The sequence below is a fragment of the Puntigrus tetrazona genome, chromosome 11, assembly GCF_018831695.1.
Source record: "Puntigrus tetrazona isolate hp1 chromosome 11, ASM1883169v1, whole genome shotgun sequence".
Taxonomy (NCBI): Eukaryota; Metazoa; Chordata; class Actinopteri; order Cypriniformes; family Cyprinidae; genus Puntigrus; species Puntigrus tetrazona.
The window spans coordinates 14,472,184-14,500,154 of record NC_056709.1 but is presented as its reverse complement, the minus strand read 5'-3'; the positions used below and the strand labels follow the sequence as shown (position 1 = coordinate 14,500,154).

At 37.8% G+C, this 27,971-nt stretch overlaps 2 protein-coding genes across 11 annotated transcripts in view; one reads left to right on the top strand and one right to left on the bottom strand.

The window, feature by feature from the left end:
* elovl1b (ELOVL fatty acid elongase 1b) overlaps positions 1-11,778 on the top strand; it is a 23,246-nt gene extending 11,468 nt beyond the window's left edge. For 2 of the 6 annotated variants that reach the window (XM_043251912.1, XM_043251910.1), the window contains 9 exons: positions 3,081-3,128; positions 3,329-3,413; positions 7,982-8,084; positions 8,536-8,726; positions 8,897-8,977; positions 9,062-9,118; positions 9,202-9,307; positions 10,005-10,141; positions 10,889-11,778. In XM_043251912.1, the coding sequence (XP_043107847.1) occupies positions 8,024-8,084; positions 8,536-8,726; positions 8,897-8,977; positions 9,062-9,118; positions 9,202-9,307; positions 10,005-10,141; positions 10,889-11,227 (972 nt within the window). In that variant the 5' untranslated portion in view covers positions 3,081-3,128; positions 3,329-3,413; positions 7,982-8,023 and the 3' untranslated portion in view covers positions 11,228-11,778. Of the gene's footprint in view, positions 1-3,080; positions 3,129-3,328; positions 3,414-6,332; positions 6,485-7,371; positions 7,652-7,981; positions 8,085-8,535; positions 8,727-8,896; positions 8,978-9,061; positions 9,119-9,201; positions 9,308-10,004; positions 10,142-10,888 lie in introns of those variants that run through there. The other 4 variants (XM_043251914.1, XM_043251911.1, XM_043251913.1 and 1 more) reach the window with 4 other exon arrangements.
* zfyve9b (zinc finger, FYVE domain containing 9b) lies at positions 11,346-27,589 on the bottom strand. 5 transcript variants are annotated; one of them, XR_006252077.1, is made up of 17 exons: positions 27,095-27,589; positions 24,863-25,430; positions 23,552-23,651; positions 23,340-23,473; positions 22,474-22,579; positions 22,128-22,250; positions 21,043-21,198; positions 20,726-20,956; positions 19,422-19,504; positions 19,225-19,329; positions 17,908-18,058; positions 16,637-16,717; positions 16,289-16,451; positions 16,105-16,210; positions 15,247-15,423; positions 12,285-14,549; positions 11,346-12,140 (listed from the first exon to the last, which is right to left on the bottom strand). XR_006252077.1 is itself a non-coding variant. In XM_043251906.1 (16 exons), exons 2-16 carry the CDS (start codon positions 25,322-25,324, stop codon positions 14,388-14,390), a joined length of 2,340 nt encoding a protein of 779 aa, XP_043107841.1. In that variant the 5' UTR covers positions 25,325-25,430; positions 27,095-27,589; the 3' UTR covers positions 11,346-14,387. The 5 variants fall into 5 exon arrangements, 4 of the variants coding, with proteins under 4 accessions (XP_043107841.1, XP_043107844.1, XP_043107842.1 ...); XM_043251906.1 differs by having other exon boundaries at positions 11,346-14,549; XM_043251909.1 differs by having other exon boundaries at positions 11,346-14,549; positions 20,726-20,953; positions 27,095-27,412.
* Positions 27,590-27,971: the final 382 nt, after the last annotated feature.

Here is a 27,971-nt window from a genome sequence, read left to right as displayed (position 1 = left end):
GCTAAGATGTTTATAATCCTTTGGTTTTGAACACACCCTATACTACGAATGTTGTATCTCCACACAGCTTTGCATATATTTAAATGGAGTATGCAGCGTTTATGAATTTTTACATAACATAAAAAGGGTATGTGGGCATTTTTATAATGGTCTGTCCGAACCATTCACATTTTTATGCATTTCCGACTGGACATAGTTCACGTTATTTGCATGAACATGACAGCTTAGCTTTTAGATTTAGGTTATGCAAAGCAAACGCAGAGTGTTTTTAATAATGGTCTGGGTATGGTTACTGAGGGCCGTGCTCTTGTTGGTCTGGAGGAGGTTTTTGTATTTGTGAGGGTTAGCAATGCTATAGATGCTGGCTTTGTGTTGCAGGGTGTGTTTCTCTGTTGTCCTTCTGGTTCGAGCGGGTGGTGTGCAACAATAGCCCCCTTCATCATTACAGAGTCTCACTGAGTTCTCGCCTCGGCTTGTGAATAATATTATAGGCATGGGCCAGTGGTCCAGGCCACTCGCACTTCCAATTTTTCATTACTGCAGTACAACTATATTGTGTATTTGGGATTATTCACGTCATGTGACCTAGTTGTGGTCTTCCGCAAATCTCATTGATGAATTCTCAAATGAATTCAGCGTGAACTGCCTTAAAAACCATTAGTAAAATCAGTGTTACAGTTGGTATGTTTAATTAATTATTGCGCGAGTCAGTTCAAACTGTCTGATTCAAGTATTTGTTTGCGTCATCATGCGCCTGCATTGTGTTTTCATATTTTAAAATGGTATTCTTGACATTAATAAACTGCATTTGCACGGAACGATATTGATTCGAAATATATGCACCATATGACATAATCATTATAAATTTTTCTTTCCTTCAATGTTTAAATTATTTAAATAAATCCATTAAGAATTTATGACGGCCCCCATTATTTTTATATTTTAAAAAAGTATTGAAATATATTATTTTGTGATAATTGTAACTTTTATTAGTTTAAAACCTTCAAGTGTCATCTCAGAAGCAACGTGACTGACACCAGTGATATTTATTAGTAATGATAAAGATAAATATTCTGCCCTAAAAAAAGTAAAATGCTGTAGGTTTTTTTTTGTTTGTTTTTTTTACATGTCCTGTGTTTAAAGTAGTACAGTAATGTATATTTGTGCTTTTAGTGATTTTTATTTTTTATTTATCATTAGTTGGTATTGAGAAACGTACTGAAAAGTTTAGGGACGGTGAGATGTATTTCTTTTTTTTATTAGTAATAATACATTTTATTCAGTCGATATGCAACATATTGAACAAAATTGGTTCTAAAGAGTCTTCAAACTAAAAACAGAAACGATGTTCAGCAGACCTCTTTTCAACATAAGAAATGTTTGTGATTTCTGGAGGGTCATGTAATACAAAAAACATATTTGAAATGGTATGAATGAAGAGTTTTTTTTTTTTTTTATGGAATCAATACAGTCTTTGTAAGGAGAAGAGACTCCCCCCAGAAAAATAAAATGATTATTTCAATCACAGACCTTCTACGTAATACCTTTTTCTTAATCTGCTCCAGTTCTTGGGCCGCTAACCATGTCTCCACATCTGGGCGACTGTTCCCGGTTTTGTACTGGGAGCATGGCTGCCTCAGGTAGCGGGAGTTTGAAGTTCGAGTGTGACGTGCCTGGTACAAGTTTAGCTCAAGGATCGGCAATGATAAATGAGGTTGAAAAAGTAACAGAAGTAGCATCGACAGATACGCCTACCGAAGAGGAGAGTACTGTTACCGAGAAAGAGGAAGTACCTGCAGCGGTCAGTAAGTCAGCCGAATGACTCGCAAAGCAGAGACAACCTTGTTTTAACTCGTGTAGAGGAGAAACAGAGCTTCAAAGAGAGTTCTCCGATTGTAGTTTTTCCATGTGGTTTACCTCAGAGTGGTTTTTCCAGCCGAGTTTATACTGTGGATGATATAAAGGCCTTTCTTAAAGTGACAAAAAGTGCAAGAAACCGCACTGGGTCCCAAAAGCTGTTCTGTATTTGCCCAAAGGAGGAGGAGGACATGGACTTATACATTTACAAAGTAGAATAGCAGATTTTCGGCTTCAGTTTGTACACTTTTGACTGGACCACCGGACTCAAACTGGAGATTTACAGCTTTAGCTATTCTTCAGAGTTTTGAAGACCTGGGCCTGGACAAGACTTTGTTCTGGATGAATCCTAAAAAGATGGACTTGTCCATGCTACCCGTTTTCTTATCGAAATCTTTTTAAAGTTTGGAATTTATTTAAGGTGCAAAGACTCAGTAGCACAAGTTCCTTACATTGGCTGCTGCAAGAACCTTTAATTCATGGGTCACGCTTGGATATATCCAGTGAAGGTCCCTTGAAAGTGTTCTTCTCACTTCTGGAGTAACAACACGTGGACATTTATTCCGGTTGGCTGGAGCACACTTTAAGAATGTCGATTTTGTTGTTGGTCATTTTGATCTTCAACACGTATTGCGACTAAACTTCTGGAAAAATGGAGGTCTGCCCTCACAGCACAAGTAAAACTGCTTGTGGAGTATTCAGAGGGTTTAATTATTCCAAATTGTGAAGATCCTTTTCCTAAATTGCTGTTATCACCTGATTTGGGTGATCGTAATGCTGTCTTCTGAAAATTTTACGAAAATTAAAAAGTTAATTGGATCTGAGCCAGCCTCTGGAAAAGCACTGTACAACAGTTGCGTTAAATCTTTTAATAAAAATCGTCCTCCGGATGGAGGATGGTACAAAACCAGAATGGAGAGCTCTATATAAGTTACCTTTAGCTAAGAAAGTAGGGGATTTGCAATGGAGAATTTTACATGGTGCAATTTTAAATGGTCCTTGAAGACAATTTGGTTTTTGCGCCCCTTTTAGAGGTTAATTTTTTTTTTTTTCATCTTTTTTTTGTGTGAAAATGACTATGTAATATTTTAGATTTAGTTTTTGAAATTCAATTCTCTCTCTCTGTCTCTCTCTCTCTCTGTCTCTCTCTCTCTCTCTCTCTCTCTCTCTGTGTCTGTCTCTCTCTCTCTCTCCACCTCTCTCCCTCTCCCTCCCATTTTCAGTCTCTCTTTTCCAGTTTGCTGTCTCAGAGCCAGTTATTCATCCACAGAGTGAGTCAGGGTGGGAGGGACCAGGAGGCCAGCCGTACCAGTCACACCGTCATTTCTCTAACACACACACACACACACACTTATCCTCTGTCTCTTTCCTTCCACTTCTCCTGCTCTTTTCCTGCCCTCTCTCTCTCTCTCTCTCTCTCTCTGCCTCTCCCTCTCTCCACTACCGCTGTCCTGGTTTCTTTCTCTATCAGCATTGAAGGGCAGACGCTGAAAAGAAGATAAGAGTCGGGCCGCCAGCACTGATCAGGACTCTCAGAGGAGGCAGGAGTTTTTAAGGTAAGACTTTTTTTTTTTCCTTTAGTACTTTTCCTGCTGCTTTTCAATTACAACAAAGCGGAGACTTCGCAAACAGCTTACACGGCACTATTCTTCTCTTCCTTTTGTTCATTATTAACTCGAAACGTGTTCCTTTTTTTCGCCCCATGATTCACTCACAGGATGCCTGCTGCTGCAGACTGTGTATAACCCCACCCTTACCGTTTGCTCTTCTTTTTGACTTCTTAAAACTTTCCCTTCTGCCCGTAAATGGAAGTGTTGTTCAGAAGTGTTTTGCAATCGTAATGGAGTGACTTGTGCCGTGGGTAGAGAAGGGAAGACGGATTATGAGTTATAAGGGATTTTTCTGCTGTCTTTTTCTGCCTGTGGCTTTTGACCTGATGTGTTCTGGTCACATGACAGGCGGTCTGAGAGCAGGGTGGTTCCCCCGTCTCTGCTAGCAACCGTGTCATTTTACGCCTGCCCGCTAATTCTCACAGAGCAGACTTAAAGGGCCGGATATGGGTTTATGTTTTCCTTATGTTGAGAGATGGAGAGAGCGGGGGGAAGTGTGATGGAGTAAATGAGGACGAGGGACTAGACCTCTCTGATCCTAAACGCTAACATACGGTGATTTATTTTTGTATTTGAAGAGCTTTGATGAGGTCGCCGTTACCATAAATGGTCACAGTCTCTTTTTCCTGTTTTATCTTTAGGGAGCAGCGCAGTGCTTAGTGACTAGTTGACTGTAATCTGATTTTGTTTATTCGGGTTCAGTACAGAATCACAGTGAAGTTGGCGGTTGGTCTAGGTGTTGAATGTGTGCGTGCGTGCGTGCGTGTGTGTGTGTGTGTGTGTGTGTGTGTGCGTGCGCCCCAAGACCAGAACAACTATTGTTTTGGTATTAGGAAAACTGTAAGATTTTGATCCACTTCGGATGTTGACTACTGTCTATACATCACTGCCCTATTGGCTATATAACCTGCTTAACCTATACATTATATTTTGAGTCATTAAAAAGAATGTTGTCAGACAAACTTGTTTTTTTTGTAAAACATTTCCAAAAAATGACGTTGTCATGCTACTCGCTGGGTGTTGCTGCAGAGGTTTTTGCTGAAAATTGGTATCAAAACTTGGTTTTTCATGAATACACGTTGGCACCTTTCGCAGAATTGCATGTTTGTGTTCAACATAGATCTCTCAAACTCGGTGTTTCTTGTGTAAATTAGAGGTTTCTAGCCCTGAGGTTTACTAACATTGCGGCCACTCATAGCGTTGTCATTATGAAGCATGCACTCCTCCCAAAAAACGTGTTTGTACGATGTTTCATCAGGAGAGTCAATCCAGAGGCAAATACAAATACAACCCACCGGGACATAAACACCAATTAGACCCAGCCAAAGCAAAGCTCTTTTGTGTGTCTAGATGTGGCTTGTATGAGTTTCCACTGTTGGATTATTTAGTTGCTGAGGCATGTGTTCCATCAGCCATGCCAAAATCTCACAATACATCCACACAGCCATTCAAGATCCTGAGACGTCTTACAGATGCCTCTCATAGTTTGCACAATTAGATTACCCCCACACTGGCAACCGTGATCAGACACTGCTTGCGTTTAAGTCCCCAACCCCAACGCTGAGGGGTGTGTAAACATTTGAACGGGTTTATCATACATCCTCATTATCTATTTGATTCCTAATGGATTCTAAATTGCCTAATGTCTAAGTAAAATTTTTTTTTTGCTATTGGATACACACTTTCTGCAGTCCTCGTGCTTCATGTGCATACGCATTGCTTCCAAAGACTATATTTCTGTAGATCCCGCCTTCTGGCACGCCGCGATCGATTGATAGAAAGTGTACAATGCCTGCATCATAAAGTATTTCTAAAGAAACAGAACAACTGTATAATGTTTAATTTCATGTTAAATGTATAGTGTAATCTCTAAATAGTATTTAGACCGCTGAAAGATCTCAACTAAATGGCTTGTGAAGCGTTTCCCATTACATTTACCTCATAAAACCAATTTAGTGACTTGAAAATTTGCTCAAAATTAACTCTAGAATGGATCATTTTGTTAAATAAATGCACGATATAACATATACTTGATATATTTTTTAAAGGTGCTGTATGTAAGATTGAACTAGGCATTGCAGTTCAAATACGAAATATTGGAGAGGTTTTTTCACCTGGACCCTCAGACTTGACCCACACAAGAATGCAAATTGAAATTGTGAAATCATTGAAATATTATGAAATTTGTCTCCGTACCCAGCTCTAGTCACTTCATGTGTATTGCACAAGGGTGACGTTACCACTTTGTGCACAGAAACCAGTTTGGACCGTATTCTGTTCCTCCGGCTGCCTCTGATCGATAACCGATCTTCGTCTTTTCATGAACTGAATGTTCTAGATCTACAGTGCCTGACGCACATTCTCAGATAAGAAGCTCTCTGAAACTGTTGGTTTTTAACTTCTTACAATTTTTTTGTGTGTGTGTGTGGAAGTTCGTTGCAGAGGCTGAAAGATAGAAATATTGCGATACGATTGGTTCGGTTCGCAGGCTTGTTTACGTTCAGTCTGCGTTTCCTTTTGCTGAACTCGGTCTTGCACTAATCTTATCTCCGGCCTTCCACTCGCACATCCGTATGATGCAGTAGTTAGAATTTTTACATCTTACTCGCAAAGCAAAGGAATGTTATCATCTTTTTACAATCGCACCGACTCCTAGAAGCGATAGCAGCGAGAAAGCGGTTTAACCTGAAGGTCGCGGCACGTTTTTTAACGGCGTCTCTGCGTGTGACGAAACATGGTCCATGATTCCAATCAGTGTCTGTAGAAACCCATTAGCCTGTGAAAGTACTTGATGGCCTACGGTGGCCTATCAGTGCCATCTCAAATGACATCTGTGTGCCCCAATCCAGGGATCTACACGGAGAATATGTGAGAGAACCTGTCTGGGTATGTCAGTTTTCACTCCGAAGCGCTGAAGACATGTTAGGTGCTATTTAAGAGAAGCCGACGTTGTTGCTTTAGAGCAGATGTTGGGCGGCAGGGAGGCAGAGCTGTTTGTTCATGTGAGGCCTTGGTAGGTAAAGCATTTATTGACCTTTTATTTATTGTTCCCTCTGGTTGCTAGATGAAGTCTTAGCTTTAGAGTAAACTCTTTTTTTTGGGCCAACGAGAGACAGTCGTTCTGTGTGTACATGTTATCAGAAGGACGATGGCGTCAGTGGCTCATATTTCCCAGCTGATATGGGTCCATCATTATATCTCTGGGTCGTAAATGAGTAATTTACAGCTAATCTTATCTAAATGTATGGTTATAAAATTATATTGTCATACACACAACTACTGAATGGATCTATGAACTAAATTTGACCCAAAAGTAGCCTTGGTTCGTTTGGTAATTGTATATCAGATTTTTATTTTGCTATTACTTATTAATTCGCTGTTATAGTGTATTAAAACTGAACTCTCTCTCTATCTATCTCTCTCTACCTCTATATATATATATATATATATATATATATATATATATATATATATATATATATATATATATATATATATATATATATATATATATATATATATATATATTATCGATACATTTTTGTATATGTGTGTGTGTGTTTAATATATATATATATATATATATATATATATATATATATATATATATATATATATATATTTATTTAAATTTTTTTTTTTAACCCAGTCTTTTGGGATTTATTTAGTGAGCGAAGGTGATTTTTTTTTTTACATCTCTTTTCATTGCATTTGTTAATCTTTAACATTCGGTTAGTGACTAAGCTGTGGATGCAGGCAGTTCGCTGTAGCGTTTTTTTTTTTTTGCTGTTCATTGTACAGTCCTTTCCTCACAGCTTACTTTAGGAAGTTCTTTGTTTTGCTGAAAAGAAAGACTTCAAACCGAAGTGCGCGACACACCTGAACCCCTCCTGTGTTTACACAGAGTTCAGTCGGGACACAGATCTGTGATAAGAGCCGATTCCGCTTCCTCCATCCGTGCAGTCCGCTGTATAAACCCAGCGGCAAAGCCGAGGCGCTGATATATTCGGTGTAGGCGACCGAGCGTTTCATGAAGGTTAATGGGAGGCAGGCATTACCTCACTGGGGCCGTTCCACTCCCTTCTGCAGCCACACCTCCAACATCACACCATATCAGCCAAGATGGGAAGAACACATGGAGGAGGGAAAGAGGGAGACGGAAAACGATAAAGAAACTGAATTTGGTAAAAACAGAAAAACTCTCTTTAGTGGTAGTAGAGTAAGCGGGTTCATTGTTAAGAGAGCATCTGGCTAAAGAATTTTAAACGGACTTGAGATTAACATCACATGTTTCCAGCGTGAAGTTCAAGGTCTTTCATTTTCACTGGATCAGCTGTTGATGTCACCTGATACATCTCTTACAAGCGTATTTTTTTTTTCAACTGTGTTTGACTCCGTTAGCCAGCTGCTGGTGGAAACCCCAGCGTTGAGATACACCGACTGCATTTATGCGCGTTTTGCTCCACGTGACGTTACGCTCTGCGCTCACGACATCTCTGTTTCTGCCCTCACAGGTGCTTTTTGTGTAGCTGAACGTGAAGCTGACGTCAGTAAAAATGCTGGAGACGGTGAAAGACAGAGTACTGGAGGTCTATGACAGCCTCTTATCAGGAAGAGGTAAAAGTGCATGTTACATTTGAATGAATTTCTAGTCGATCCTGAAATAAAGTATATTATCATTATATTAAACTAGTAGTCAAATGAGGTGTGTGCATGTACACGCGCATACATGTATGCTAGCTGGAAACTAGGTTCAACAAGGTTGTTTTAAACCATATTTCCGCCATGGTGTTAGCTCTTGCGAAGGTGAAAACTGACTGCAGTAGAAGCAAAGTTAAGAAAGTCTTATTAGCTGTTTGACACATTTCAGAACGCAATGCAACTTGCTGCTGTTGCTAGAAATGTTAGTATAGGAAGCTAAAACTGCTGCTTCTAAATACTCAAAATAGTCTCAAAGATGGCCTGTTAATTGGTCTGTATGACTTATCTCTAACTCATACCCGTCAGATCTGTGTGGGATAGTGTTATTTAAGATTTGAAGTAACATTACCGGTCACTCTCTTTCTAGACCCGCGGGTGAAGGGTTACCTGCTAATGGAGAGTCCAGTCAACATGACCGCTGTCCTGCTTGCTTATCTTTTCTTCGCACTGTACGCTGGCCCCAGGTTTATGGCCAACCGCAAACCCTTCCAACTGAAAGAAGCTATGATCGTCTACAACCTGTCCTTGGTTGGCCTGTCTGCATATATCGTATACGAGGTGAGAATCAGGAGATGGCTTCTGCGAGGCGGTGCGCTCGGGCTAATGTGTTTGACTCAGAGCGAGGCGTGTGTTTTTATTCATTATGGAGATGCCATTCTGGTTTTGAGTTGCTCCTCGAAAACCAGTTCCTGAGTTTAAATTTGTATGTTAATTGTTTCGCGTTGTAGTTCTTGATGTCGGGTTGGGCGACGGGATACACGTGGAGATGCGACCCGTGCGATTATTCAAACAGCCCTCAAGGACTCAGAGTAAGACTTGCTTTCCGTTTCCTGTGATATACTTACCTGTGCACAAATAATCAGTGTATTAAAGATGTCTCTTTTCCCCCACAGATGACACGAGTTGCCTGGTTGTTTCTGTTTTCGAAGTTCATTGAGCTTATGGATACGGTAAGATTTGAATAAAACGGTTGCGGATTTGAAAGTAGGTTGGTTCGGGAAGCGCTGAACGCTGCTGTCGTCTTTTTCTTCAGGTGTTTTTTGTGCTGCGTAAGAAACACAGTCAGATCACCTTCCTGCACATCTTCCACCATTCCTTCATGCCCTGGACGTGGTGGTGGGGCGTGAGCTACGCACCAGGTGAGTCCACCCGAGTCAGACGGCAGGGATTTACATGACCGCCTGTTAATGGACCCTGACGGATTTCTCTTCCAGTCGGAGATGGGTTTGCCGTTCCACGAGGCCGAAAGGTTTTGCATGTGCTAATGGTTCTTGTAAATAAAGCTCTAGGTGGTGATGCTTATTGGAGCGCCTACAGCATGATGAATTATGATCCTGGATCATAACAATTCGAACTATTTAAAAAAACCTTTTAAAATTCAATCGAATGAAAGTATAACAATTTCCAACAAAATATTGCATTTTTATTTTTTTTTACAAGCAAGATTCTGCACAACTGTATGCATTTAACGTGAATGAAAAATGTATATTGGTTTGATGTTCCTTAACGATAATACGGTTATTAGTACTTTGATAAGTACATTTTAGTATACAGTATAAATATACTTCAGTCCTAATTTCCTCAATTTAAACTGAATTTGTGTTTTGTCATAAACTGCTTTGCATGCATTTTGAGTTTGTAGTAGATGAAACGATGCCATTTATTCACACAGAGACACGCACCGACTGACAGATGTTTATTTCTGCAGTAATTAGATTTAATGATGATAAGCTCTAGACATTTTTACTCTGTGTTAATGTCATACACTTTATAGCTATCTTGATATGATATTTTCATCATACAGTTTGTGACTTTAAGATGTAATGTTTCTTGCAGGTGGAATGGGCTCCTTCCATGCAATGATCAACTCGTGCGTCCATGTGATCATGTACTTCTACTACGGCCTTTCTGCTGCAGGACCTCGCTTCCAGAAGTTCCTCTGGTGGAAGAAATACATGACTGCAATTCAGCTGGTATGTCCATTTGGTCCGTTGAGCTGTGTGTTTGTGTCTATATACTGTCAAATGATTAATTCATTATTATGCGTGTATATATAAATACACGCATAGTATATATTTTGAAATTAATAATTTTTATACATATCTTTTTTTTTCTTAAATGTATACATGCATGTGTATTTATATATACAAAATAAATGCATGTATAGTAAAAAATCATTTATTTAAAATATGATAAATAGTTTGACAGCGCGCACACAGAGTGTTGGGGGAAACGCAAGTAATGACTTTTTAATAATGACTTTTTTTCAAGTAACTAGTAAAGTAACGCATTACATTTTAATATAAAAACAAAGGAGTCTGACGTGTTCATTTAAAAGAGAAAAAAAATATCAGACAGATTTAGGTTTTTCAACCTGCCTATATTTTAAGACTTTTAAATTTAAGAAGCAAATTGAAATGCAAGTAATTTTTCATAGACACAATCCAGTTAAGTGAGCTAATTTAAATCTTAAAAAAAATATTTTAAATTTAATTTCATAAGTTGTCATTTTAATTTTATTTTACAATAAAATTAAAGTATATTTTTTTTAGACGCACTACTGCAAAATAAATAATTGACTTAGCAGGTAAAAAAAAAAAAAGTGCTCTAATAATTTTGGCCACCACTGTATTTGTGTGCGTTTTATGTATTTTAGTAATTCATACAATTTAGTTAATTAAAGAGCTGTGTATTCTAGACGTTCTTACTCTTCATTACAGACTCAGTTTGTGCTAGTGTCTCTTCACGCAACCCAGTGGTACTTCATGAAGAGCTGCGACTACCAGGTTCCTCTGTTCATCCACCTCATCTGGATGTACGGGACCTTCTTCTTCGTGCTGTTCTCTAACTTCTGGTACCAGGCGTACGTGAAGGGCAAGAGGCTCCCGAAGAACACCCAACAGCTCGCCCAGAACAAAACGGCCAAAGGATCCACCACAGTCGCCAACGGCTCCTCCGCGGTTTCAAACGGCCACGGAGTGCACGAAAACGGCCTGAGCAACGGTAAGAAACACCACGAGAACGGAAGTAGTCACAACGGCAAGATGAAGAAAGCCTGAGGGGCTCAGAAAGAGAAGACCCAAAACGGATGACCAGGAGAACCTGTACTAAGCACTATGGAGTCCAAAGAGTGTTTTGGGACTTTTCGTTTTTTTCAAATGTTCAAATGCGTTTTTGTTTTGTTTTTTTTAATATGTACATTTAAATAAGTAAATGGGGATCTGAATCCATCTGACCCTGTTTGTAAATGGGTTTTTTTTTTTTGTCGTAAATTAATCTAAAGAATAATTATTGAGCACGATGTATGAAGAGAAGAGGAAGAGTATTGACCGGATCCATCCTCCGCTGATGTTGCTCATGGTGTTCATTTCAACAGAATGAATTCACAGATGAGCACACACACACACACCCACACCCGTGTGTGTGTGTGTGTGTGTGTGTGTGTTTCATACTCCCCCCCCCCCCAATTGCAGACACTGTACAGCCAACATCAGTAAACTTGAATTACACCTGTAAATAGTTTTACCTTATAAACTAACGGGATTGATGCGGTAAAAAAAAAATTGTTAGTCTTGAATTGAATACAAAAAATAAATTCAATTTTAAAATACACAGTTATCTGTTTATTTCACATGTTATGCGGTTTGATGGCACATTGTAGTTCCTTCTTGGTTAAAACCTGCGCAAGTCATTTGACCCACAATTCCAGCTCAAATCTGCACGCGGTATCTTCATAGGCAATGCCTGACATATTATTAAAATACTTTTTAATCATTTACAAGAATGCAACGGTACCTCTGCGTCTCGGCTTTTGTCGTTTCTTGCGTTTTTGGGTTCAGTCGGTCACCTTTCACCGGATGCGCTGTATACAGAAATGCAGTGTGTGCATGCCGCATTTCTCCTTCATAATCTGCATTTGTCATCTCAAGTATGTGCAGCATGTGGAGTGTAAACAAAAAATCCATTGAGTTCCTGAAAAGCAACAGAGGAAGACCAGATGAGCAAGCATCCTACGCCGTGTGTGTGTGTGTGTGTGTGTGTGTGTGTGTGTGAGAGGGAGAGAGGTCAGAAGACGGTTCAATGAGGTCGTGTAGGAACAAATGACTTCGAGCTCACAGTGCACGAGAGTTTGTGCGTATAATTCTTGTTCCTGTTTATCCAAGCATCGTCTTTCTTTGCTCGGCTGAATTCCTAGCTCCTTTTTTTTTTCCAGGCAGGTGTGCGTTAATGTAGGGCAGAGGTCAGGGCGCTCCTCTCGGCAAAGCTGGGAGAACAGGGCGTTACATGGGATTTGTACAGTGACTCAGGAGGAAATCATCCTCACGCCTCTATCAGGAAGGACAACAGGGATCGCCAAGGCTACAATGAGTTCTACATGTGGAAGACTAGAAGAAACGGAGTCCCTCTCCAATATCACGTCATGCTCGTACTTCTCATTCGCTCTGGATTCAGGTTTCATGTCGCAATTTGGTCCTCTTTTGTCAGCGTGTTTCGGGTCTTAAATTTCAGATCCTGTTTATGATCGAGCCGAGGTCTACAGGAGGAGTCCAGACTACAGTACAAACTACAGACAGCTACGTCAATTTGTCACAGATGAGCCTTTGGCCATGACTAGAGGTCGACCGATAATAGGCATTAAAATGGTTAACATTTGAGTTCTTGTGCATGCGTGTCTTTAACTTAACTCTCTGAAATGCAGTACTGATTTTGAGTCCGTAAGTATGCTGGTTAACGCAAGAATTCAAATCCATATCGTGTTTTGTGTCTGGCTGGTTTTTTTTTAATGTAGCCAAGCGTTTCGTAGATCTCTAGAAAATCTGGAAGCCTATTTCTGCCTCAATATTTTTTTTTTTTTTTTTTTTGAGAAATAAATTTGCAAGCATACGTTATTGTACTGTAAGGTATTATATAATGGATTATGTTTTGGCATGAAGTCAGTTGCATTGATTAGACTGTTAGACGCAAGGTTGCAATTACATAAATGTGGCAATTTTGACATGAATTTGCAATGGAGGGGTGATTGCAATTACGAGAAGGAATGGTGTAAAGTTTAGAGTCTAACAAAGTTGCATTTAAATTACTAGAATGTTTCAACTGGGATACGGTCATAATTAAGGTGGGAATAAAATCATAAATGAGTAAAAAAAAATAAATAGCATATCGAGATGTGAGGCTGCGGTTACACGAAATACACAATTATGAGATTCAAAGTCATTATAATGGTCTTACAAGAATTAAAGGACTCGAAAAATAGCTGAAATATCTCACACCACACCATGTTCTCACGCAGTGAAAAATACATCTGGACACACACCGACAAAAAAGACACTTTACTATGAACCAGTCTCAGCTTTCCAGAGAAATCCAAACAATAAATACCATTTTGTGGCTCTGTAACGTGTCGTGACAGATCACTGTAGCGCCTCAGTTCAAGCGGCACGTGAACCAACGGTCTTTGTCGCATTTACTAGTTATAGCATGAACTGAACACCAGAAGGTATCTTGTTTCAACTGTAGAAAAATGTCATTAAATGTAGTAGTGGACTTGATAGACTGATAGTGAAACGATGTACTTAATATTACATTTGAAACAAATACCTTCTGACGTTCATTCATGTTTATTTTGCGCTATATCTAGTAAAGAGGAAGAGGTTTTAAAAAAAAAAACACCACAGAACAGCATTTATTGGCTGAATTTCTAATTAAATGACCAAATCGGAAAGCTGACACTTTATTCCAAAAGTAACTTGCTCTGTCTTGTCTGTCGGAGCTAACAAGGGCAACAGAAAAAAAAAATGAATGCCTTTTTGTGTCCAAATTGTGATATAGACGTTTTACAGGAAATCAATTACAGGAAATCACTGCAGTAGCGAGGTCTTAGCGAGTTATTCGTAATAATGTGAATTCTATTTTGGAAGCAGAAATGGGCTTCTGTAAATGTTCGATAGTTCCACGAGTTGTTGCTGTTGTCGACTTATCAGATAAAACGATACACCGCTCGGCCTCTAGTGATGACTGATATTAGTAGTTTTTAAAGCCATTTGATGGTGTAACCCCAAACCCTTTCACAGTGAGCAGTAGGGTATCGACTAAACTACTAAAATAAGCTGCCCCATGAGGACGTCTACTACATTCCACTCTCAAATGATACTGAAGTCAAAGGTTTTGCTCGTGAGGTTTCCGGAAGCGTTGGCACGTGTGACAGTGGGTGGTCCGTCTCTACGACGTATCCTCCAGAATATAGAAGATGAGCTCCAGCTGGCAGGCGGCGAGGCCCTGGTACTGAGCGTTACTCTGCACCACGGACGTTAATGATTGGTTAAGACATTCCTGGTACGGAGCTGGAAGGCGCTGCCCGTTACTGCCTGCCAAGAACTCCATCTGAAAGATTAAAGAAACGATGATAAGAAAACGTTTGTCCTTTGGTGTCTTGACCTTTGCTCAAAGCCCCAGAGATTTCATCAAAATACGGCGCTAATATTAAAGCAGAAGGTTTGTGTCACGCAGATCGCGCTCACATGCTACACTCCTGACCGGCTCTTGCACAACACTGAACTACAGCAATTACAACAACTGGAAGTCTACATGTTACGTCTGATCCCATCGGAGATTGAGAATGCAGTTCTGGGTACGTGAAGGAGTGATAAAACTACAAAAATACGGTAGCCTTGGAAAAGTCAAAAGATGAGATACAGTACGTGTGATGAGGGTTAAATAGCTTTGGTTTTTATAAAGACAAAAAAAAAAAAAACCAAACACTTAACATGATATAAAATATTGTGTTAGATTGCAATAACCTAACAAATGTATAAAACACGTACGTATTTATCTCTGTATATGATAAATAATATTTATCAAATTGATCATTTATCTATAGATGCACAAATGAGTAATTAGGTAAAATGAGCGTATATATGTGTACTTTTAAATTGTACCGATTTATTTATTTAGTTGAAACAAATGCTTATTAAAAATCATTATTTTGTTTGGTTAATTACGTCCGTGTCCAATAAATGTTTACAAGGGGCTGAAAACATCGGCGGCGCAACAGCTGTGGACTTAATGATCACTATGTCACCTTCTGGCCGTCCAGGGTGACTCTCAGTGCCAGTTTGGTCATGCCATCCTCCTTCAGCAGACAGAGAGACTGACACAGTGCCAGGCAGAACGCCCGCGCGAGACGCTCCGTCAGACGGTTATGGCTGGTGTGGTTATTAAGACCATTTGGATGTTGATCTTTCAGCAAGTAAAACACCTGTGAAGTAATTCACACCAGAATTAAGCATAAATAAGCATAAATCAAAATAAAGGCATTAAAACGGTGCTCTATGTACTCTATTTTCCTTCTTTTACCTCTATTCAACTCTGATTTTACTCTAAAATAAGGCAGTGCTGAGGATCAGATAAAAAATTGTAATATAATTAGTTCTGTCAAAAGATTAATAGCGTAACATAACATATTATATGCGAGTGTTCTGTGTATATTATGTATATATAAATGTAGACATACAGAATATATTTAGAAAATATTATTAAAGTATTTACAATAATCTATATATATAATATATACACATTTTTCAGAAATATATATGTGCACAATACACATGTAAACAAAACATGCTATTAATCGTGATTAATCTTAATTAAATATAATAAATTATAATAATTTTATTTAATATAATAATTGTATTACCATGTTTTAATCAATCATCATATTGAAAAAATTTAAATACTGTATATACATATATATTTTATATATATATATATATATATATATTTATTTTTATATATTTTTTTTTTAATTAATTAATTAATGAAGGAGGACATCATTTTCAGTTTTGGAACTATCCCTTTAAGATTCAGGATTTAAGTCTAACAATGAGCAACGTACTAAAAACACAAAAACACTTCACAAGTCACAGGTAAACCTGCTTGCCTCTGTCCAGCGTATGAGCTTCCCATTGGCTCTGTATTCTAAGCGCTGATGGGTCTTGATGTTTGAGAGAGACTCCATAGACTTGCCATCGATGGGGCTGATGATGCTGAGAGACACAGGGCAGAATGAGAGGAGACCGGCACAGATTTAGAATAAACTCTATACAGACGTATTTGTTTCTAACCCTTTATTGAAGCGCGGCTCTTCATCCTGCCACTGAATGTGCACATATTCCTGCCTCTCTGCTGGAGGGAGCTTTCCACAGGTCACTGTGAAGTCCTTCATATCCCGTAGAGATCGACGTAAGTCAGCCATGGCCTCCATAGTTACCTGCACCATCAAACCATCTGTAACATTGAGCAGACGCACGGACTCTTAGCACATGCACATATACCGCATCTACTGTAAGTCAAGGCCATATTGCATTCATTTCTACAACCTTAAATGCATTCGAATAGTTCATAAAACGTCATTTCCTTTCAAACAGGAGATGCGCTGTTTTAATGAAACACAGAAATGAACAAATTATAACCTTCCACAATGCTGGACTTGGCCAGGTACCCCGATGAAGGTTTGAGCGCTCCACTGAACACAAAAAAACACGAGCCAGTGACTGAAAGGTGAACAGAAACACAGATTCAGATTCAGTGAGAGGAACCATCCTGTCAGACAGTGCCCTCAAGTGAGCATTGAAGGAAAGACACAGATTGATCAGCCCTTTGTTGCTGCAGTTTAATATTAACTATTTTGTTTGTTATACATTATAAATAGTAATAATGTGAAATAAATTGTAAATTACCCCCATGCAATTTAAAAAAGGTGCACAGATTTTCTTGGAAGACAAAGATTGCAAAAAGCCATTTTTTTAACCCTTTAAATGTAGTTTAATATGTTTGTTTGTTAAATTAAAGACCATACAGTAAATGCTAAGCATATTGTTTGTTAGTTTGTTTTTGGATTATTGCAGGTGTGTATATGCCGGTGTTTAGCAACAACATCTGAACATTAACTCTTTCCCCGCCAGCGTTTTTTTTTTAAGTTGCCAGCCACTGACAGCATTTTTGATTAATTTCACCTACATTTGACGCCTTCACAATATTATCTGCTATGCATATATGAACATATTATATATCAAAATAAAGATACATTATTCTATCTTTACGTGTTCGTGTTTTATCACCCTGCTCAATGCTCAATGCTTTCCTCACCGTAATACACCTAGAACAGGGATTGCTGTAAAAACGAATCTTTGGCTAGGGAAGCGTAACCTAATTGACAAGACATCTCATCAATGGCAGGGAAAGAGTAAACCATTTGAGGATAAAGTATAGCAATAATAATAATTTGCACGGTTTGATATGACAAGCTAACCAATTTAATAACCATTGGCAGCACAATTTATTGTCATTTTCTGGCTTTATTGTTTTGGTCAGCTACTTTGAACTACTGGGGTCATCTTACGGACTGCCGCTAAAATGATTTTAATAAAAGAATGAAGACGAAAATGTAAATAATCTGATTTCTACAGGTACCACAAGAACTCAGATCAATGACTAACTGTTGATAAGTTCCAAAAAAACCCAAAAAACCTGTGCTAACGTGGAAGAAAATTTGCTGACAGATATCGAACCCAATATTTAAAAGACTGCGCGTTTCTGACCAGTGCAGCACAAGGACTGGATAAATACACGAGTTTGATCGTTTATTATATGACGCAATGACATCCATACAGTTCAAGGTGCAAAATGTGCCCGAATACAAGGAAACAACAGATATTTGTGTCTGCGAGCTGTTTGCTCTCACCTCTGCGTGGCTGGCTGTGAATGCTGATGGCCTGCGTCTGGTACTGTCCATCTGCCGTCTGCACGCAAATCAGATGAGAATCGGCCTGCTCGTTAAAACAGGCGCCCAGGGCCAGCACTCTCTCGTTAGACTTATTCAGCGCCTTCAACAGCTAAAACACAGCGGAGACAAAGACAAGACCCTCGTCACACAAAGAGATGAACGAATTACTCTTCACCTCAGATCTGCTTATCTGTTACCTAAGTCCGTTTTGATGAAAAACATCCTGATACTAGACAAACAAACAAAAATGCTTTAGGAAATCATACTCCTAATGCATTTTGTATTCGGAACAATTCACGATTACGTTTTGCGATGATTTACGTTAGGATACCACTAAGTCTGTGTAAAGTTTCAGAAGCGACAACTGCATTTCAGTTAGAGGTCGACCGATTATCGGCACCGATATTAAATATTTCTTGGTTATCGGTATTGGCCATTTTCATAACCGATTATTTAAAAGCATTTAGATTTGGGTCGACCGATTAATGGCCCTGCGCCAATAAGAAGGATCATTGGGATCGGTCGTCTTCAAAAACAATTTGCAATTAAAATAATTTTAAAGAATTGAAAGAAAGTTTTGTCAGAGGCCTTGTTAACCACAGAGTTATCGGTTTGTGTGTGAACTCACTTTAAAAACGCCAATGAAAGCGTGGTAACTGTATCAAAGTTTGGTATTCGCTACTTTCAACCAAACTAATATTACAAAGAATCGTTGTTTATTGACGTTAACTAAATCACAGAGAACAGAGCCATTGTGCGTCATGTTTGGGAGGATACTTCACAAAGCTCGCTCTTTAAGGGTTGCCATATCCACTTATTATAAGCAAAACGTATCAAGCATCTTTAGGCTTGTTGTTGTTTGGGATAGGAATGTGGCTTATTTCCAAGAGTACATTTTGACATTGAGTTTATTATTGACTTGTTCTCATTTGCTGTTTATTTTTTCCAGCAGGATCTGGCAACGCAACACGTATCCTGTGATTTCTTCAAAACACCTGACGTGCTTTTAAACTCGTCAGTTTCTTTAAACGCGGTCGTTGCTATCTGAAACTTTCAGGAGAGCAAGGTTGTGAGTCCAATAAATTACTGAACTGTGTGTGAACTGAACAAGACCAAGCTCTAAAGCTAACATGTTCGATATCCTCCGTTTGGAAAATCAGAATGTGGGACTATCATAAACGACGCACTTTTCTATGACTTGAAAACTAGCATCAACTGTTAATTGGGAGAAACGTCTGTGCAAAATTTGTCCAGCATCTAGCGTGGTTATAGTACCTCGGGATGACGTGTTTTAGGGATTCTTATACAGGTGCTCCTAGCCTCTAGATCAACCACGAGCCCTGGCACTGTTGGCAATGTGTAACGGTAAAAACGGAAATCCTTTGGGAATCAAAAAGGAAAGGACACAATTAAAAGACGTCAAGTGAGGAGTATGAAAAGATAGAGTAAGTGAAAGACATCCAGAGTCTCACCACTAAGAGTCTCATTATACTGTTGTTGACGGGTCCGAAGAGAGGCTCTCTGAAGCGCACACTGAACAACGGACAGGGATAGACTACAAGACAGCAGAAAACACAAAAAACTCAATAACCATACAGTGATGCATACAGAGAAAAAAAAATAACATCACAGCTCTTCTCAATTTTTATGTTCAAAATTTTTTGTAAGAATGACAAATGACCAAAATATAATAACGTCTGCATTTCAGCTGCCATATTATTTACACTAAATAGTATGCCAAATAAGTATCGGCCCAAAATCATAGCATGCTACCGTTTTAAAAGTCTGAGATCAGTTTTAAATGTTTTGATGCTCACCAAGGCTGCATTCATTTGATCAAAAAATGTGGGTGAAACAGTCACACTTTATTACAATTTAAAATAACCGATTTTGATTTTAATATATATTTAAAATGTAATTTATTCCTGTGACACAATGCTGAATGTTTTATTCAGGCTCTCTTATGAACAGAAGGTTCAAAAGAACAACATTTATTTGAAATTGAAATTGTGTATAACATTCTAAATGCCTTTATCTCACTTGTGATAAATTAAATGTCCTTTCTTTCAAAGAAAATTTGAAGAAGTTTGATAATGAACAACATTGAAAAATTACATAATATTCTAAATGCCTTTATATATCACTTATGATAAATTAATGTCCTTTCTTTCAAAAAAATGGCTGTAAGGTTTGATCATGACTATACTATTATATGAATAAATTACATTAATATTTGTATATATATATATATATATATATATATATATATATATATATATATATATATATATTTATATATATATATATAATGGAAATATTTGTACAAATTTAAACCTGTTTTATATATATATATATATATATATATATATATATATATATATATATATATATATATATATATATATAAATAAATATATATACAAAAAATAAAAAATATATATATATATATATATATATATATATAAATATATATATATATATATATAAATAAATATATATACAAAAAATATATATATATATATATATATATATATATAAATATATATATATATATATATATATATATATATATATATATATATATATATATATATATATATATATATATATATATATATATATATACACGTATATACACACACACATATATATATATAGATTTAAAATGGTGCAAATATTTCCATTACCATTTTTAATGCATTTTTCATCAAATAAATGCAGGCAAATATTTTGAAAAGCAGTGTACATAAATCTGAGGTTTATTCGGTTTTCTTACATCTGTACTCCGCTCCTAAACGCAGCATGAGTCTCAGAGGAAAGGCTTTGGCCCACGGAGCCTCTGCACGGAGCATGAGGAGCCCGAACAGGAAGGGAGGCGCAGGTAAAGGCAGACCCTCCAGAGACTGGAACGTCGGACGCACGTAAAGAAAGCCAGCGTGCTCGTTATTACCCAGAAACCCTCGGGACACCAACGAGTGACTCAGGTGATTCAAAAGCTTTCCTGCTGCTTGAAGAAAAAGCAAGATCAAGAACTAATCAAGACATCGTTTGGTGTTCGTTTTATGGTCGAGCTGCATGCAGTGCGAGGTTCACCTGTCTGGGCGTCCCAGTAGATCTGAATGAAATGATTGAAGATATCCGTCGGGAACCTCTTCTCTTCAGGCAAACACTGCAGTAAAATGACCACCTCTGGCTGTCCCACAGCATGCATGCCCTTCGACATAACACACCAACAGCGCCGGTTCACATCTACAGGAGCACAAAATCACCACGTTGTTACTAGGGCTGAGCTAAACTATCATCATAGCTTTTCCATGTGATATTATATAAGAGAACGCTTTCCACGTGTTGGTTAGACCATGAGAGTGAATGCAAACATTACTTTTTTCTTCACAAAATAAAAGCTTTAATTTAGGGCTCCGTGAAATCTGATTTACTTTTCCCTAAATTCAGTTGTACATAATTTTTTTTCGTAATTTAATACAAATTTATTGTCAAAAACAATACATTTTTATTATTAATTGCATTTTTATTTTTGGTCAAATAAGATGCACTCTATATATTAAAACTTGCGTTTAAATTAGCTTGTATACCTTATATAATATAATATTATTATCATTATTATTTTGAGACAGAAATCTTTAGCGCACAATAATATATTTCTGTCATATAATTCCTTAAACCAAACTTATTTTGGCAGTTTGTGTAGATCTTTCAGTTTCAGTGTGCGTTTGAAATAATTATTAAAAAAAAAAAAAGAATAATAAAATATACTGAAATGAAATATCCTCTCTACGGTATAAGTGTATTTTTTTAATGACTTTACAAAGGCTAAATTTTAAATGAAGTAAAATAAAAACGGAGGGTGTAAAATAGTGATTTAAATACTGAATAAAATAAAATAAAATAGGCTAAATTTCTATCTCAACAGAGTGTACCAATGTTTTTGCTAAATTTAAAAAGATTAAAATTAAATTAAAATTAAAAAATAAAACATAATAAAATAAAAAATAAAAAAAGTAAATAAAACATTCTCTCTTTAGGGTGAAGTGTTTTTTAAGTTACTTTTCAAAAATTAAGTTTTTTTCTTGAAAGCTGTATAGAGCCGCTGAAGTGGCTTTCAGAGCAGCTCTGGAGATGACGTTTGCGTGTTCATGTCTCATATGTTTGCGACATACAGCTGACGATCTTCACTACGGCCAGCAGGTTCGCGTTGAGCACAAACACCAGAGGCTCTGCAAGACCTCTCTCCAGCTCCTCTAAGAGCGACGACTCCGTTCTCTTCTCCTCCAGAGTGTAGTCTGCAAAAATAAACACAAGCACCAGCCTCTGAAATCTCTAAATCACTTTAGAATGATCAATAACATCTCATCTCTAGCAATGGTTTACCCAAACGTAACACTTCTGTCATTGTTTACTCACCATAAAAGAACTACATTTTAGATTCATATCTGCTTGTGTTCACTGTATGCATTCATTATATCGAAAATGTTTTGTTCGTCGGAGCTAGTGTGCTTATTATACCTCCTTTGACCCCCGTTGATGTCAGAATAGGGGGAAGGTCCTTTGGTGGAGCGGGTTTTGTAGAGTTGCCACAGACTTCATCTCCAGCTCTAAGGTCAGACACTTCCTACAGAGCAAAATCATTGACGATCATTGTGCTAATAAAACAGTAATTAAAATGAATATATATGGCCATTGTAAAAGTGTAAAGAAACTAGATGAAAATAAGTATAAAATACGTAAATAAAAATCAAATAAAAATCAATTTGAGATTGTAAGGGTGTTTTTTAAAGTTGTTTTTTCATTTTTTAAATAAAAATCCTCTCTATAGGATCATTGTAAGTGTTTACTTTTCTTAGATAATTTAATTTTCCAAGATTAAAAGGAAATTTAAAATAAAAATAAAATAATTATTTAAAAAAAAAGAATAATAAAATATACTGAAATGAAATATCCTCTCTACGGTATAAGTGTATTTTTTAATGACTTCACAAAAGACTAAATTTTAAATGAAGTAAAATGGAGGTGTAAAATAGTGATTTAAATACTGAATAAAATAAAATAAAGTATTCTCTCTATAGGCTCAAGACAAGAGTGTACCAATGTTTTTGCTAAATTTCTTCACAAAGATTAAAGTTAAATTATTATTTTTTAATTATAATAAATAATTAAAATTAATAAAAATAAATAAATAAAATTAATAAATAATTAATAAATTAATAAATAAAATTAATAAATAATTAATAAATTAAAAATAATAATAAATAATTAATTATAATAAAAAAATTAAAAAGTAAATAAAACATTCTCTCTTTAGGGTGAAGTGTTTTTTAAGTTACTTTCCAAAAATGAAGGGGTAAAATAAAATGGAAGCAGTTTGGTCATACCGCCTGAGCGAGCTCGGCCCTGTCTGTGTGGGACACACTCCTGTGAACGGGAGAGCTGTTGGCACTTCTACTCTCCGACTGAGGAAGGAGATTATCAGCAAACCAGACCTTCTTCTGGTCCTTGCGAAGCGTCCCTGATGAAATAACATCACTGTCACCGTACAACTAACGCGTAAAAGCTCACAAGCGGGGGAATCCACCACGACACTCACGGTTCATCAACGTGGAATGACACGTGACACAGACACGTCCCTCTTTCCCACCGAGATGAGTCAGCTTGAATCTGAGGTCGCAGCACACCACACAAAACACCTGGAAAACACGTGTTCAGGAGAACGCCATCTTAAAGGCGCAGGTCACACAACAATGTCATTTCTGTTATCTTTTACTCACCGCTTCCGAACACTGCAAACCTCAATAAATGGGCAAAACTCAAAATGCTGAGGCAATCAGTTACATGAGCATTTCGTGAGTTAATACATTTTAAATTTAAGAAAGAAGAATACAACGGTTTTAACTGATAGATTAGTGCTATTAGTATTAAAAACATGAAATTGAAATTATAATGAAATATCTAAAACGGTTTCAATACAGGGTCAAGTGATTACTGTCGTCATGTTTGATCAGTTAAAGCCTTTCTATCTTTTTTTAATTTATCAACATCTGGACGCATGGGTTCTGTTACTTCGGTTTCTGCAAAAAGGCGCCCTCTGGATTTCAGCATGAAACAGATATCACATTCATGTGCATGTTTCACACAACACTAATTTTGGTAAAAAAAAAAAAAAAAAAAAAAAAAGTTTATATACCACTAGAATTTAACATTTACGCCCCCCTACATTCATTAACAAGTTATTTAAACTCAAAATAATAAATAATTTAGATTACTATTTAGACCCAATTTATTTTAAGTTTACCCTAGTCAGACCAATGAATTATTTTAAGTTTTAGGTATATATATATATATATATATATATATATATATATATAAATATAACACCTTTTCTCTTTACATATATATATATATATTATTGTCAGACAATTGCAAAAACTTTCAAAATGAAAGTTTTGACATAATATCACATATATTATTTAAACAAAAACTTTTATTTTGAATGAGTATGTGTGTATTTATTATATATAAATAAAAGCACACATATACAGCATATATTTTACAAATATTTACATGTATATATTTATATTAAATATTTTTTGACAGCATTAATATATATATATATATATATATATATATATATATATATATATATATATATATATATATATATATATATATATATATATATATTTAAAAATATATATTCTTTTTTTTTTTATTTTTAGTTTTTTCATTTGCCGGTAGCCAATGAGAATTAACAATTACTTAGTTACCAGCGTTTCTCAAAATATATTTTTATGTGTTCAACAGAAGAAGGAAAGAAAGAAAGAAAGAAAGAAAGAAAGCGGTAAGTAAAGGATGACAGGATCCCTTTAAACTTTGTTAAATTTCCACACGCATCTCTCACCTTCCCACACGCTCTGCAGTGATGACGTCTTTTGGTGAAAGAGAACTTGGATCCACATTTCATGCACGCTGGTGCCTGAGAATCAGGGACCCACTGCGGGGCCGTGGTGCCCAGAGAACTGCAGCGCTGCATGGGCAGAGCGCCGAGCGAACCCTTCCTGCCGCCGCACACCAGCGACGCTTCCATCCCACCCCCCTGCTTGCAGTCCAGAGCGGGGTCCGAGGGCTCGGTGCCGCCCGTCTGGTGGCCGTCCTCCACAGGAAAGGACGGAAGCCCCAGCACAGCCTCCAGCTGCTCCTGCTCATTCTCGGCCCGCTCTTTCTCTTCAATGACAGAGTCCTCTTTCAGACCGGGCCTCAGCTTGCGCTCGTCCAGCAGCGACTCGCTCGAGTCCTTGAGGGTGGAGTACCCGAAACGCCTCTCACCCCACACAGACAGAGTGGCGGTTACTGCTTGCCTCATGGTCTCAGTGGAGGGTGCTCAAAGCCAGAGGGTTACTGATCATACTTTAGCCCGCCCTGAGCTTCGTTTTATCCTCAGACCATCACGACGTGGCCCGCACAATGTCCTGCCAAAAGATGAGTCACACACATTAATTACCAGCGGCCCAGTGGATTTGTCAGGGATGCGTGGCTTTTTTATCTCGAAAAGGTAAAAATTAATCATTTAAGAGGATCATGCTGGACTGAATCAACTCGGGTTTCGAGTAATCATGTTGAAACGTGACTGTAAGGCATGCAAGTCTACGGCATGCGTTATACAGCAGTGATCATAAACCAAACATTTAAATAGCATCTTGTAAAGACATATTATTAGGAGATGCTATGCCGCTTTTTTAAAAAAAATCACAAGCTACCAGAATTTGATCTTTTTTTCGGCCACTTAAATATCAGTAAATAACTTCAGTTCAGTTTCAGCCTCTTTAACAAAACCTTTGCTGAAGATTTTGTCTAAAAAGTAGATATTTGTCAGGTCTCACGGGGTTAAAACTGAAGATGTGATGCACATCCAAGTGCATACTTAAGCTAAATGCTGCACTTTTGCAAAATTAGTAAAAATACATTACATATTGTAATAAATGGTAAGCATGAAAAGCTAATTCTTCAATATTACTTAATATATCAATTCGATACTAACTGAATTAAACAACATATATATATATATATATATATATATATATATATATATATATATATATATATATATATATATATTGTTTTTAATTCAGTGTTTATATATATATATATATATATATATATATTTATTTATTTATTTTACATAACATAACATACTACCAAAAGTAGCATGCTAGGCCTATACGAATTATTATGGACCAGGCTTTGAACACTTCCATTTATACAATATGTATGATGCTCCATTTATCTACTATACTTAGCCTCAAAGGTGTTAGCATTTATCTACATGGCACTACTGCGTGCACAGAAACTTAAAGCATTTCAGCATTTCACACGCCACACTTTCAGACACGGATCCCGCATCACTATTTCCCGGCGAGGATCTGCTGAGCGGGCAGAACGACTCGTCTGCCTGGGTGCATATGCAGATACACATATTCACAATCACGCACGAACGCGTCCAAACGCAAACACTAACGCATCCCACCGTGCGTTATTCGCGCGATTTCAGATGCGCGACCACAACAGCACCCCCCAAAAAAAGTGTTTTCTGAGTCTCGAGTTTGCCGCCTCACCCCATCTAAGCGACGCGACGCGACGAACCAGAACGCGTCGCGCGCTCGCAATAACACGCGCGTTCGAGCCCGCGAAGTGTCGGAACATCGCAGCGTTATAAAGCCCGTTCTCCGCAATCGTGGCCCAAAAGTTAGTGTGGCGTCTGTTACCGCAGAGAGGACCGGAGACGCGTTCGGTTATTATCCTCTCAGCACTGCATTGCAGGAGATCCGCCGCAACCTTCGCACGAGACAGCATCTTCAACGCGTCAGGCGCGGACACGCGCGCCCGCGGGGATTCGGCATCACTTGTGGTCGGCAGCAAACGCACATGTGTTCGTATATGTGGGCTGATGCACACCGCTCTCGCCTGTGGCCGCTGGTGACTACAGCAATGCGACACGGCAACCCTCAGCCGGAGCCGGTTACCTTCACGCGCGATAATCACCTCGGAACGAAACCCCGAGAGCTCCCCGCAAGACCCAGAGGTTATTTTAGCGCGAGACGGCGATGCGGCGAAGGCGATAAAGGCGAGCAATTACCAGGATCTCCGTGTCCCATCGCCGCCTCCGTGTGCTCGTCATCGGCGGTCTGCGCGAGCGAGGCTGCGGAGCGGCGCGAGATCAGCGCGCGTTCACAAGGGCGTCGCAATCACTCGAGAAGTCCGAGGGACGCGACGTTACGTTTTTGTCAGCGCCGCGAGGACTCCTCTTTATTGCACGTCGTTATAACCATACGCCTTGGCTTTTCTATTACTCGCGCACAAGCTCGCGCTATTGCACATAAACAAGCGTTTAATCGAGAACAGCGTGGTCACGTCAGAGAAATAGGCGAGATTTATTCAGCAGCCAGACGCTTTCCATTAATGCATGACTTGGAGGATATTTGGCTATTTAAAAAAAAAAAGGAATCAGAGGATGCAAAACATTGAGAAAATCGATTTTAAAGTTGTCCAAATAAAGTATATGTATATTACTAACGAAATATTACGTTTTGGTACATTTAGGACACGCATATTGAAAATGCATGAAATATATTACTGGAACATGATCTTTACTTAATGTTCTTGTGATTTTTTGACATGAAAGTAAAAAAAAAAAGCAGTGAAATCCTGAAATCAAGAAATACAGGCACCGTCACCTGTCAGAAACGTTAGGTATAGTGTTTTTAATATCAAAGCAAATATCAATTTCTCGAGGGGAAAGATTTCTGCATAGTAATCATTGCCCTGCCCATCTTTATTTATGACTTCGATGACATTTTAATCAAACAGTTTCTAGGTAAGACTGCTAAAATTGCAAAGCAAAAATTATCAATTTAAAAACACATAGGATATTATTAATCAACACCACGTTGGCCAAAATAACTAGCAATAGTGTTTTGGTGTAACCTAGTTAGCATTTTGAACATTTCAAACTC